Below are 13,487 nucleotides of genomic sequence, written 5' to 3'. Positions count from 1 at the left end.
GTAAGTTAGCTGCTGTCTGCTGTGCTGCTTAGTGATGATAAGAGTTCTTTTCTCTTCATGCCTGGAAAGTCTATTGCAGACCAAGTACCTGATAAGAACGCAGCAAAATTCTTCTTAAGAAAATTTAAGGATTTGTATCGGGTTTCTTGGAATGCACGATAGTGCCATTTGACCTCCAAATTAAAACTTCAACTCAATTGAACTAAAGAGAGGATGATGTTGTTTGAACTAAAGAGAGAATGATGTCTAAAATAATATGCCACCACAAGTAAAAAGTTGATGTCACTATAACTAATCAATTATGCTATGTGGTAATTGCACTTTCTATGTTTTAAAATTATGTACTTGTACGTTTTACACTACAGAAATATATTATTGAAATATAATTAGAATTATAAATAAAAAGTTATATCGTCTTAAATTTAATGTAGTCGAACATATTTTATGAATTTTAATTCAATAAAAAATTTATGCTTATACAGACAAATAAAAGACTTTGAGCCCGTTTGCATTTGCTTGAAAAAAAATTAGTAGCTTTTAAGTGAAAAAATAATAATTTTAATTTAAATAACTTTTAAGAACATTTTTCAACTTATTTTAAATTATTCTTATACTTGCCAAACATTTTCAGAAATCATAAACTGACCTTTCAAGTCAATTCAAATGCTAAACTTTAATTAGGCAACAAAAATAATTTTTTCTCTATTAATTTAATTTTATGATAAAAGAACCACATAATTCAAAATCCCAAAGAGAAGAAAAACAAATTAGCTTGACTACATAAGATTTTAAATAACCATCAAATACTTTTGGAAAACATTATCTTTGAAAGAACCCAATATGAATTGTAATTGGATTAGGGATGATTTAAGATTCTTTTATTCAATTTCTTAATGAAAGATTTCAGGGTCAAGTCGCTCATAAAAAAATAACTTTCATAGGAGCATCTCTACAAAAATATACATTGCAATACGCAAATTCATTAATTAAACCCCAATATTAATACCAAATGTTAAATAAAGGCAAAAGAGTCTGAAAAATACTTCAACTTTGGTCGAAATTGTTGTTATGATACCAAACTTTGGAAAAGACCTTTTACCCCTGTACTATTTAATAGTGTATTTTAAAGATATATATGTGCCTACGTGGACATCATAAATATTACATCATTTTAAATAGTAATGTGTCCACGTAGGCACATATATACCTTTAAAATACACTATTAAATAGTGCAGGGGTAAAAGGTCCTCCATAAAGTTTGGTATTGTAACAACAATTTCGGCCAAAGTTAAAGTATTTTTCAAATCCTTTTCCCTTAAATAAAACAAGAAGAAGAAGGTATTGTAGGTAACATTGCAAGGCAATAACATACTGATGTGGTCATTGTGTCACAATAAAAATATATTCTAATATTGTTGGTGTAATATACCATTCTCAAATGGACAAAAGAAGTGAACACAACTCAGTGTAGATACTGAAGAATCCACTGTTGGAATTTCTGAAAAATTCGATGAAAATATCGATTTAACGGCAGTCAGAAACACAAAATTATCAGTGGCTTCTTGACGGTAATGGAGCTGAGGGAATCCACCTCTTTGAGTGATTCTTTATAGAAAAAGAATTCATCAATATGCTTCAACGAATTTTCACTGCATCTGATAAATGAATAAGTTAGTAAAATTTTAGAAAAAGTATCTCGATCCAGTAGTAGCATTCAAAGACAATCGTAAAAATAATAGAAATATCATGGGTCGATAATTATTGAATGATGATTGAGGAATATAATTCAAAAATATGTCAACAACAAAAACAAAGAGCTTTAAAAGAAATATATATATAAAAGAATAAAAAAGCAAGGTGATCCCAAAGGGGTGACCTGAGAACACAAGCATATTTTGGGTCCAAAACAGGAGAAGACCAAAATACACCTGTGTTCTTAGGCACACTCCTTTGGGGTGCACCATTGTTCATCATCATTCACAATAATATGAATACATCAACATATGTTGGCCCTATTTTTATAGTGTTTTTTTGTGAACAAATTGGAGCATCACAATGTTGTCATTCCATGAAAGAAAACAAAACAAGATGTGGTCATTCTATCAACACAAGAAGAATATAATGTTGTCATATCTGTGACTTAACCAGTAATTAATAACCTAGTAAAAGAGAAGTGGACAAGGACTCTCCCAGTTTTTAAATTTTTTTTCTTGGTATTCAATTACTAAAGTTCGATTAATTCTAATTTGCACGCTTAAGACTCCAGTTGGGGGAAGCACTCCTACCCAAAAAAAATAAAAATCATTTATAGTAAAAGAGAAGTGATGCATTTTTCTTTGTAATAAAATAATAAGCAAGACACAATAATCACATCAGATAAACTCTTTACTCTACAGTCTACACACTATAATTTGATGTCAGTTCATAATAAGGGGGGATATTTAGATTAAATTGAGTTGCCACTCATTAATTACCTCAGAACAGTGAAATTGAAGAAATCATTAAAAACCACAAAAGCAAAGGAAAATTCTGGGCTAAAGCATTTATTCTGTACGCAAGAAAATTCTGTATTAGTTTCTTGCTTCATATACTGTGAGACAGTAAACTGCAACTCCCCACTTCCAAAAGTAGAGTGAAAGGGGACTACCAACTGTAATGTCATCGAATTATGTTGTCTACGCACATTGTGCTCGAGCAACAACAACAACCAGCAGAACTACGATGGAAAGGAAGAAGGAAGTTCTCAGTTTTTCCTCAAATGGATCAGTATTCCCTGGTGATGTTTTCTCCTCCTCAGGAGGCTGAAACCACTCATTCACAAACTCTATGATCTTCTCAACTATTTCCAACACTTTTTCCTTGGTGTTCACAACAATCCAACTGATTATGTCGACTGTCCCATCTGAATCAGACTTATCAAGACCCTCCTCAGAATTTCCAGCTTGTAAGCCATTATCAGCTGCATCAACTAAAATGCAGAGTAGTCAAATATATTAACTGCACCATTGACAATTCTGAATTATGCTTGTATAAAAAGAGATCAGAGGTTTCTATTTGCTAATGTTAATAGAAAATCATAATCTTCTTACATTCAATCAGTACATGTATATTGGTAAGATCCTAAGATACTGCATTTAATTTTGATAACATAAAAGCCACCACGACTGCCATTTTTGCTGCAGATAAGAACATAAGTACTTGTAGTGACTATGTTATATTTACTTAGGTTTTTTGAACCATGAGTACTGAGAGAGTTCTTACGATTCTTCCTCGTTCAAATTTTGCAAGTAAAAGCTCATAGCCAGCTAGCGTCATTGAACATTGTCTTAGTATACACTTTGTGCAGGATAGGATGCTTTTATTCCTTACAGAGAAAAGTATGTCATCATAACATGCTTAAACAGATGCTGCGGTGTCGTTACAAGTGGAAAGTTTTCTTGGACCACTCAACAGCTAAAAGTATAAACAGAGGTGCAAATGTCTAAACACTCCCAAAGATAAATTACTCTGCAAATCATATGTGGTACAAACCTTGTTTCAGTGAGTCTCTGATTTCCCGAACCGCCTCATTGTTCAGAACGGCATCCCAAACAGCCTTGTCAGATGACAGTGAAATGACCATTTTCTAAAAAGATCAGGAGGGAATTTGTGTGTCATCAAGAGCTGATTATGAAATGATAGAGTATGCCCAAAAATATAACTAGTACCATTCGGACAATATCTTAGTAGCTTTAATAAGAGTTACAAACAACAATAACTCCATGCAATCTAATGCAAAGGTAACTGATAAATTACTACTTCTCTCTAAGAATTTTGTCTGTTGAGCCAATGCCTCGATTATTGAAAAGAAATCAAACAAAGGACTATGATTTTATCTATGTTGCTCAGACTCTTCAAAAATGTCGACAGGTGCGTGTCAGATCCTCCAAAAATAGTGTATTTTTGAAGGATCTGACACGGGTGCGGCAACATTTTGGAGAGTCCGAGCAACTTGGGATTCTATACTAAAAGGTCTAAGACTACTTGTTACACCACAATTACAATCAGAAGTGTGAAATTAAGCAACTCTTTCTGATATCCATGTATACACTAACAAATTTCAAAGACAAAAATCCTGAAGGTGCACTCTTAGGGTACCTGAATAGAAGGTTCAGTCTGCAGCAAATGGAAAGCATCATAAACTCGGTTAGATCCATATGACTGCAACAGTTTCGAATTACAGATATGAATAGACGGTTCAATCCAATCAGACACAGATCCACTGGAAGAGAGTACTTCATGCGTCAGGTTAATTGAACTAGTGAGTTCATCTGTTGTATCCTCATTTGATTTGTAACCAAGACCGTCGTTGGTGGAATATGCAAAATAGGTTGGTTCAAGGACCCTAGGAAGTCCAACAATATAAAACAGAAGCTAGTGAATATTTACAATAAATACAACAAAAATAAAGATTATTATCTGCAGCCATATATGAGAAGTATAAATTATTGGAATATAGCTAAAAGAAAGATATACTCATAAGTCATAACACATCATTGAATTCCTCAGGTTGTAATTTAGACAAAGAAAGAGAAGGAGAAGACTTAAGGCAAGACAAGGTTGCCTATCATAATAAGGAAGAGTTACCGCATGATTCTGAAATTAGTTAAGATCTCCATTCTAGTTGAGAGCTCAATGAGGTAAGTTTTCAGGTACCAAAAAATTCTAACAATATTAATTAACTTAATTACAAACAATGACACTTGAATAAATTTGGGAGGTTTACAACCAAAGGCTCGCAGCTTGCTATCGGAAAGTAACAGGACTTCTTACTTCCTTCCTGGAATTTATCGATAACTGATGAACATTACAATTTATTGTCACGGCCAAGTTCATCAAATAATTCTTTTCAACCAAATTGATGTCTCGACATTCTGGATTTCTATTACCAGTTCGCACCAGCAGAAGTAGGGCCTCACTTCTAATATAGCCATCCGTCAATGTCAGATTAATAAATCAGGGTGAAAAGGGACTGTAACTGGCAGTCTGGTACAATTTTACTAACAAGATTGTTCATCTAGGAAATGATTGTAATTTGTAACCATCTACTTTGAGAAATTCAAAAACCGTTTCATTGATCCCTTCTTGTATACCGCATCCACTAGGTGTAAAAATGGCTAAAGCATTCAAAGTTGGTCTATTTGGAGAAAAATTAAGGACAAAGAGATCAGACCAAGTAAAAAGAAGACTTGTTATGGGGGTAGGTTTGAGTCACATTACTAAGAATGTCCAACTTCAGTAAACTCCCGCATTCCATCACAGAAGTTCAACAAAATAAATTATTTCCTGAAACACCCGGCACAAAAGGGAACTATTCTATATCCGTCCCAATTTATACGACACTTTCTAGATTTCCAACATCAAACAAGTTTTTGTTTAACCATAATCTTTTCATATCCTTACAAATATTTTAACTTTGTCAATTTTTGTGACTAACTCTTTCTCCATTGTTTTCAAATATGTAAATTCATGGGAAAATGCACAAGTACCCCCAACCTATGCCCGAAATTCCAGAGACACTGATACTTTACTAAAGTCCTATTACCCCTGAACTTATTTTATAAATAATTTTATACCCCTTTTCAGCCTACGTGGTACTATCATTGAAAAAATTGTCAACATGCATTGGCCCAGAAGATAGTGCCACGTAGGCCTAAAAAGGGTAGAAAATTATTTATAAAATAAGTTCGGGAATAATAGGACCTTAGTATAGTATAAGTGTGTCTCTCAGATTTCGGGCATAGGTTGGGGTTATGCATTTTCCCATAAATTCATGTCCAAATTTGTGATCAAAATGAAAAAGTTGAACTCTCCAAATTTGAACAGTATCACATAATTCGGACGGGGAGTATCATTTGATTCCAATTGAACTGGAAAGCTGGTTACTTAACAGCTAATAATATATTCCAGGGCCCAGAGACACGCAAATGTTAATACGTACGTACATAACTACCCATTAATTATCCCATGAAAAATAGACTTGTAATGGCACAGCTTTTGTACTTGTAAACAAAGCAATCAACTGGTGGTTTTAATGGTGTCATTTTACTGGAAATGAAAAAGAAATAGCACTAATTATAATTTGTTCAAATTATCACATACATTTGGACGGACAAACAAGAGAATAAAATTAGAGGAACTCACTGGTGAAGAGCAGAAACTGCATGATGAACTTCGTCGGTTGATGGAACAGTACCCAGAATATAATCATCAAATAAAATACTACTATTATTATTATTATTATCTTCTAAACATTCCCACTCTTCAGATTCGGAAGAAGAATCCCAGGTGCCCGGTGCAAGGGCGGCAGCAGATAACGGAAGAGTAGATAAAGGCGATGAAGAGGAGAGAGAAACGGCGTTATTACTCGCTTTGTTGTGAAACGCGTGGCCGCTAGTAGTACTACTTTTGGCTGTTTTAGTGGTTGATGAGTGAGAGAAGGACTCTTGGGCGGCACCGTTTATAGTGCCACCTGTCCTCACAGCTCTTTGAACGGCTCTTAACATGCCGCCGCCATTAGCTCCTCCTCCTCCGCCACCGCCGCCACCACTGAATGATCTTCTCATCATCTTCTTAATCTTATCCACACCACACTTTTCTCACTCTTCACTCTATGTGAGGGCTGATATTTTTACTACTGAAAAATCTTCTTTATGACGAACGCAACCGCCTCTCTGAAATTGGAATCTAGTGCGGCTTTTAAACTACTTTTAAATATTTCACGACCATCAAAATTAAAGTACAACCATTATAAATTATTATCTCCCTTTTAAAAAAAGAATGACCTAATTTAATTTGATATTGAATTTTAAAAAGTAAAAATATAGTCTTAAATTAAAGTTATATCAAAATATTTTTTGATATTAAATCTTAAACATGTCACGTGAAGATTTAAAATATAACCAAAAAGGAAAGGGTTGTTCATGATTTTAAAAAGAGCAACTTTCACATATAACAAACACAAAATTCATATTTGTATGTTATAACAAAGTTTGCATAATTGCGCTCCATAGGAAACATAAATATGTATATTTCGCTATACATATACAAAAGAAAGTAGTTGTATAATCTGCTTTGGTATACATATACAAAAAAATCAATTGTATAAAGTGAGAGAGGCGAGTGAGCGAGCGAGATCTGGGAGAGGGGAGAGAGGGGAACGAAAATATATGTATATATACAATTTTCACACATTTTATACATTTGCGTTTCTGTATAAAGTGAGAGAGGCGAGTGAGAGAGCGAGATCTGGGAGAGGGGAGAGAGGGGAACAAAAATATATGTATATATATAACTTTCTCTCGGTTTATACAAACACAAACACATTTTATATAATTTGCATTTTTTGTATAAAGTGAGAGAGGCGAGTGAGAGAGCGAGATCTGGGAGAGTGGCGAGCGAGATTTGGGAGAGGGGAGAGAGGGGAACGAAAATATATGTATATATACAATTTTCTCTCGCTTTATACAAACACAAACGCACTTTATACACTTGCATTTGTATAAAAAAATCGAGAGAGGCGAGGGAGAGAACGAGAGTGGCGAGCGAGATTCACCAGGAGAGAGGTGAAATAGCAACAATTTTCTATGAGGTACCATTAAATCAAACTATATTTATAACATTTAATTTGAATTAATAGTTTGCTATTATATACAATTTTTCCTTTTAAAAATTTGTTTATTTATTTTTGTTATTTTATTTTCAACGGTAGTTTCTATTATTCATGGAATAATACACCAATAATTTTAAGGAGAGATTCATGTTTTTGTTACAGTTTGAAAAAATGTGGATATCAAGATAGAAGAACTCAACATCATTCCACTCAATGCCGCTCTTTCAAGAGATGGAAGAGAAGAGATGCACGGGTAAATTATTTTCTTACTTGCTCAATTCAAGAGAAGAAAAAATAAAAGAAATTTTTTTTACCTAATATTTTCATGAATAAAGTGATATTATTTTTCATGAAAAAATGATATTTAAGAGGAAAAAGTCATTGTAAAAAAAGATGATTTTTGCATCTTTGAGAAATGCTCTAAAAAAAGGGTATTACAAGTGCATTTGTTTATAACTAGTTTTTCAACACGTGCGTTACATGTGATTACCAATTCAGAAAATATATGTTATAATAAATAGTATTGCTTATTTAAGGGAAGATTTGAATAATAAGCTTTGCACAAAATAATATTGCAGATTTTTTGTGAATGTTCAATGTGGATCACTATATATATCTCTTATTCACGCGAACCTATGAAGATGATCAATGAAAATTTTTATTAGCTAAATGCATATATTTATTTCAATTTGCTGAGATTCAATCATGTAATTGGTCGTATCTCAATAATATTATCTTATAGACGATATTTGTTGTGTATTTTTCTTGTCATCTAACTGGATGTGTTTGCACGTGTATTTCACGTTAAACTGTTCAAATGTCATATGAACATGTGAAGAGAACAACTACATTTTATTTTTTAGAATTAATTTAAAATAATATATTTTGAAGTTAGAAGATCTTGTTAACTTGATAATACATTTGTGACATATATAAAACTTTAATTTAAATACAAATAATTACCCATATATATATATATGCGCTTTTCTTCATCTAAAATACTATAATATTAAGAAATAGTAAATAAGTAAAACAAAAAGGCAATGTTTATATAGTAATAACTATTTTGAAGCAAACTTCCTAATATTCTAAATCACATTGATAAATAAAATCATTCTTTCGTCTTGAGCATCAAAAAAACAAATTGTGACAATTCTCTAACTCTTGAGAAGTTTAATAATTTTGAAAAAAGATGTTCAGAAGCATATATTTACATCACATCAGAAATTTATATAAAAAAATGAATTTAGACTACATCATGTTAACTTTATATATTGGAACATTACATACTAATGTATATATTATGCAAATTGATGGCCTTTTGGTAGTGCCAATCGAGAAGTTCATCAGTCAACAACTCTGAGGAAAAAAACAAGGCAGTTTACTCAAACATCAAAGATCACTATGAAAAGCGGAGGTAAAGACAATCGCATGTTGACAATAATAATGATGGTGTGTTCCTTCACAAATTGTTAAAAAAGAAGAGAAAAGGTGAAGGTACAAAATGCAACGTAGAGACACCAGAGAAATATTGAGTGAAGGAAAAGGACAGATACGTTTCCTGTAATCCCCATGATAAAATTTCTCCTCTTTTTGCTTAATTATTCTATTGTTGGTAGAACATTGAAGCATATCATCAAAGGGGAGTTAACACCACAACCATGTACTTAGCAAGTTATAAATGGACCATTATTAGCAACTGATTTAATTTTGATATGATAAATTATTGCCGAAAAGGCAGTACAAGGCTGTCATACAACTAATGACACAAGTAATACACCGACGAAAATGTATATTTTCTATTTTCACCAAAAAGAAATATTTTTTTCCACTCACAAATTCGACAGTAATCAACATATATTAAGAGCAAAGGAATCACTTACAACCTTATTCGAACTAACTCAATGACAATAAATCTCATGAAATCTTTTAAAATGCAAGAAGAAGAAGAAGAAGAAGAAGAGTAGAAGATTAAAAAAAATTGTGGTTGAAAAAAAATGAGAGGAAGCCCCTCTATTTATAGTCAACAAAGGGTGGTATGAACAAGTATTTTTGTGTGTCTTATCGGAAAAGTCATGACCTTTTGAGAAGTCACAATCCTTTGGAAAAGTCACAACTTATTGAAAAAGTCACAATTCTTTGGAAAAGTCACAACTCATCGAAAAATCACAATCCTTCGAAAAAAGTCACAACTTATCAGAAAAGTCACAACTCATCGAAAAAGTCACAACATAAGTTAGGGATATAATAGTAATTTAACATTTAAGTTAGGAATTCATGCTTTTAAGGTAATATAGATAAATAAATCACATGTTATTATTTGGATATGCTTTGGTGATTTTGGCTCTAATTTGAAAATTATAAATAAATTATGAAAAACATGCTGAGTGGCCATTTAACATGAAATGTTTTGGGTGAGAATAAATTCATTCTTGGAATGAAAAAAATATCACAAACATGTGATGAAATTTTTCTTGTCAAATCTAATAATATTGAAAAATTTGTGAAATGCAATCTTATTGATTGTGTGAGTCTTGCAACTCCTTTTGATTCAATTGTGAAAATGGTGTGACAAAGAAAGAAGGAGTTTGATAGCCTAACTAATAAATAATATGAACTATGCGACTAACTGCACTTTATATATATGATATTATGTACAAGTAAATCAAGTAAATTTACTTGATACGACATTTGGTGGCTTGTTTTATTAAAAAAATATTATGATATACTTAAAAAATTTATTGGTGTAGATGAGAAAATTTGGTGCTATTTGATGGAAGTGAGAAAAACAAATCATATTGTTTGCTAACTCTACTTTGAAGGTTGAAGTGAAATAATTAATCTTCAACTAGTGAAAAAGTGAATTAATTTTACTATATCAAACACTTTATTATGAGAATTTAATTTTTTATTAATTGTGACAACACTAATATTATTGGTAGAATACCAAATCGTTATTGTAACTGTAAATTCAGGCTCATAAGAAAAAAAATCACATTATTGTGAGATCATATTGATCATTGGTATACCATCAATATCAATTGTGTTAGAACATGTGATAATCTTGCAAATTCATAAAATAAGGCATTAGCAAGAAAAAGGATCTGAAACATATTGAGGGGGATGAAATTGAAGCTGATAAATTCTTAGTCATATATGAGGAAACCCAACATGGGGACTAGAGATCCTATAACTAGGTTAAATGGGAAAAACGAGTCATATGATGACTTGTTGTGAAATGCACTAATATTAAATTTATTCAATCTCTATGATGTGAGTGCATTTATCCTATATTGATTTGTGGAGGCTAAGTCCTTGAACTCTTAATGAAAGTTTGTATCTCGTATGAGTGAGGTGTTAAAGTAATTGGAGCACCCTTGACATATTTCACCTATGTGAGTATGAAAGTAGGTTGTTTTCTATGAGAATGAGCTTGTTTTGAAAAAATACTCATGAAAATCGGGATAACACAAGGCCGTAATGTGTTGGCTTTAAAAGCTTATGTCATCACCTTTATTATTGTGCGTAAGCAGTAATACTTTATTCCCCCTAAGCAGTCATAGTTCAAGTCTGAGACCACTACTGACTCTAGAATAAAGGCTATTGTTTTACTAAGTGAAGGTCCAATGCAGAGCACACCTTCATTATGCATAATAGTCTATCTTCAACTAAATTGTGAAACACTCTTATTTCAATATTGAAATGAATGGGGGAATGTTGGTGTTTATGCATTTTAATCTTAAAATCAAAATATTAAGTGCATATCTTAGTGGGTATAAGTTGCAAGAATTTGATCATTATTTTGGTGTAACTCGTGTAACCACTGTTGCCATGATTTACCACTAATTTCATTCATTATTCTACCTCATTATACCTTGTAACTTATGTAACCTTTGGGCTATCCATTTATCCAATTTACTATCAATTATCTTCCTATTCATTGCAAGGAAGAATTCATCATCTATAAATAGTGATGGTCTTATTTTGATTTTGAGAACAAGAAATATACAAGATAAAGATTGTAAGAAAAGATGAGAAGTGGTATATTGTGTATATATTGAGTTAGTGTAGTCAAAGAGAGAGTTGAGACAAAGAATAATATTCTAAGTCTTCAATTAATTCACTATGCAAAAGAGAGTAATTATATGTTGAACGAAGGTGTTCTTTTTGTGGAGTTTTATACTCTTCAACAAAGCTGGAGTTGTTTGAGTGGTGGAGATGATACAGGTTGCCAACTTCAGACCTATATGTTCTCTAATATTCCTTTCAAAATTTTCAAATCAATCAATGAAAGCTTAGTTCTGTAATATTCATTCCTCTGTTCCATTAACATGTCTCATAAAGCTCTTAGACAAACATAAATTCAAAATCATAATAGTTACAGACTTAGTCTTGAGTTCATTTTGGTGGTTAGTAGATCAGGTTTAATTTTATAAGCAAGTTAAAATGATTTTATAATGTTTAGATTTAATTAGGTAAAAAAAATCCATGTAGGCACAACATAGACATATAATATTATGTGAAAATATGGAGATTCAACGGATGGAAGATAAATTTGACTTTAAATTTGGGTGTCAAAACTAAATACATCAAAAAGTATGATGAAGGATAACTATGATCTTTAATAAAATAGCAAAAGGATTAGTGGACCCTTGTACTAGTATGTGTTTGTATTGTAAACCCTCGTACTTAACTCTTTACTAACTGAATCCCTGAACCCATTGAAATCTAGTATTTTTAAATTTTTTTTTACTTGTCATCCTGTGTGATACTTTTGTTTAAAGTGTGTGTGATACACATTTTTAGGCGCGTGAAGTCTTCAAAAAAGATAGCAAATGTAAATTTTTGACTTATCTAAGGGCCCGTTTGGCCATGCGATATGGAATCATGAATGGTATCATGATATGGAATCATGAGATGAAATTGAAGCTTTGTTTGGACATGCGATATGAAATTTTTGTGTTGTATATTTTCTCATAAACATAAAAATCTCATAAGTTGTAAAACTATTAAAATAGTCCCAATTGTATATTCAATCTTATCAAATAAACAAAAATTTATAAAATCGCATAATAAATTATTACAAAGTTATTTGTTCTTCACTTAGGTAATTGTTTTATCTAACTTTAATTTAATAAAGAAAAAATTGAATATAAATTGTAGTGTACTAGTCTTTAATATAATCCTCCCACATAGTACGGACAATTTCCTTACGTTGAACTTGCATTTCTCGATCATGTGATCGAGAAGACGAACCAACATTGTTACCCACATAGTAATAAATTAAGTGTTGGAGTAAATGAACAAAATAAATTTATTACTCAACAATTGATTGATGTGAGTTAAAGTGACTATATGTTGGTGATGATAAATTTTATGTTGATGAGAATAATAAATTTTAAAAAATAATGATGTGATTATAAATTTTATTTACATATGAAATAAATGGTTAGTAGATATAAATGTGGAGTTGTTTTAACAAAATATAAACTCGTGGATCAATTTTTGTATTAAAATATCTCAAATTATGATATGGAATTTCCATATAATTCCATATCATGGTTTTTGGAGAATATGGAATCACAATCATGAGATGTAATCAACGTAAAATCGCATGTCCAAACGCTGATTCTATCTCACGATACCATATCGTGATATGGTATCGCATGGTCAAACACCTACTAAGAGTCATCTTCTTCCCCATTTATTCATTCATCGTTATTGAACAATAGAAAAAAAAGCTTTTTGGAGCTTTTCTACTCTTATAATCTTTATGTCCAAATTCTTTCTCCATTTTTTTCATTGTTGCCTTTCTTCTTGTTCAAATGGTTCATTT

At 31.7% G+C, this 13,487-nt stretch overlaps 1 protein-coding gene across 2 annotated transcripts; it reads right to left on the bottom strand.

Moving 5' to 3' along the window:
* Positions 1–2,542: 2,542 nt before the first annotated feature.
* LOC125860779 (uncharacterized) lies at positions 2,543–6,674 on the bottom strand. Of its 2 annotated transcripts, none has more exons than XM_049540796.1 (4): positions 6,184–6,674; positions 4,138–4,384; positions 3,532–3,625; positions 2,543–2,968 (listed from the first exon to the last, which is right to left on the bottom strand). In XM_049540796.1, the coding sequence occupies exons 1-4, from the start codon at positions 6,606–6,608 to the stop codon at positions 2,676–2,678; spliced, it is 1,059 nt and encodes a 352-aa protein (XP_049396753.1). In that variant the 5' UTR covers positions 6,609–6,674; the 3' UTR covers positions 2,543–2,675. The 2 variants fall into 2 exon arrangements, with proteins under 2 accessions (XP_049396753.1, XP_049396754.1); XM_049540797.1 differs by having other exon boundaries at positions 2,543–2,959; positions 6,184–6,667.
* Between the last annotated feature and the right edge of the window lie 6,813 nt (positions 6,675–13,487).

The sequence above is a fragment of the Solanum stenotomum genome, chromosome 3 (assembly GCF_019186545.1).
Source record: "Solanum stenotomum isolate F172 chromosome 3, ASM1918654v1, whole genome shotgun sequence".
Lineage (NCBI taxonomy): Eukaryota > Viridiplantae > Streptophyta > Magnoliopsida > Solanales > Solanaceae > Solanum > Solanum stenotomum.
The sequence above is the reverse complement of the archived record's forward strand: the minus strand, read 5'-3'. Positions and strand labels throughout refer to the sequence as shown.

What these genes read in the sequence shown, in the direction of transcription:
- LOC125860779 (XM_049540796.1), bottom strand. Translation starts at nt 6,608, where the DNA reads ATGATGAGAAGATCATTCAGTGGTGGCGGCGGTGGCGGAGGAGGAGGA. An exon ending in AGACTGAACCTTCTATTCAG is followed by an intron (nt 3,626 to 4,137) that starts GTACCCTAAGAG and finishes TGATCTTTTTAG; the next exon opens with AAAATGGTCATTTCACTGTC. An exon ending in CAGAGACTCACTGAAACAAG is followed by an intron (nt 2,969 to 3,531) that starts GTTTGTACCACA and finishes TCTGCATTTTAG; the next exon opens with TTGATGCAGCTGATAATGGC.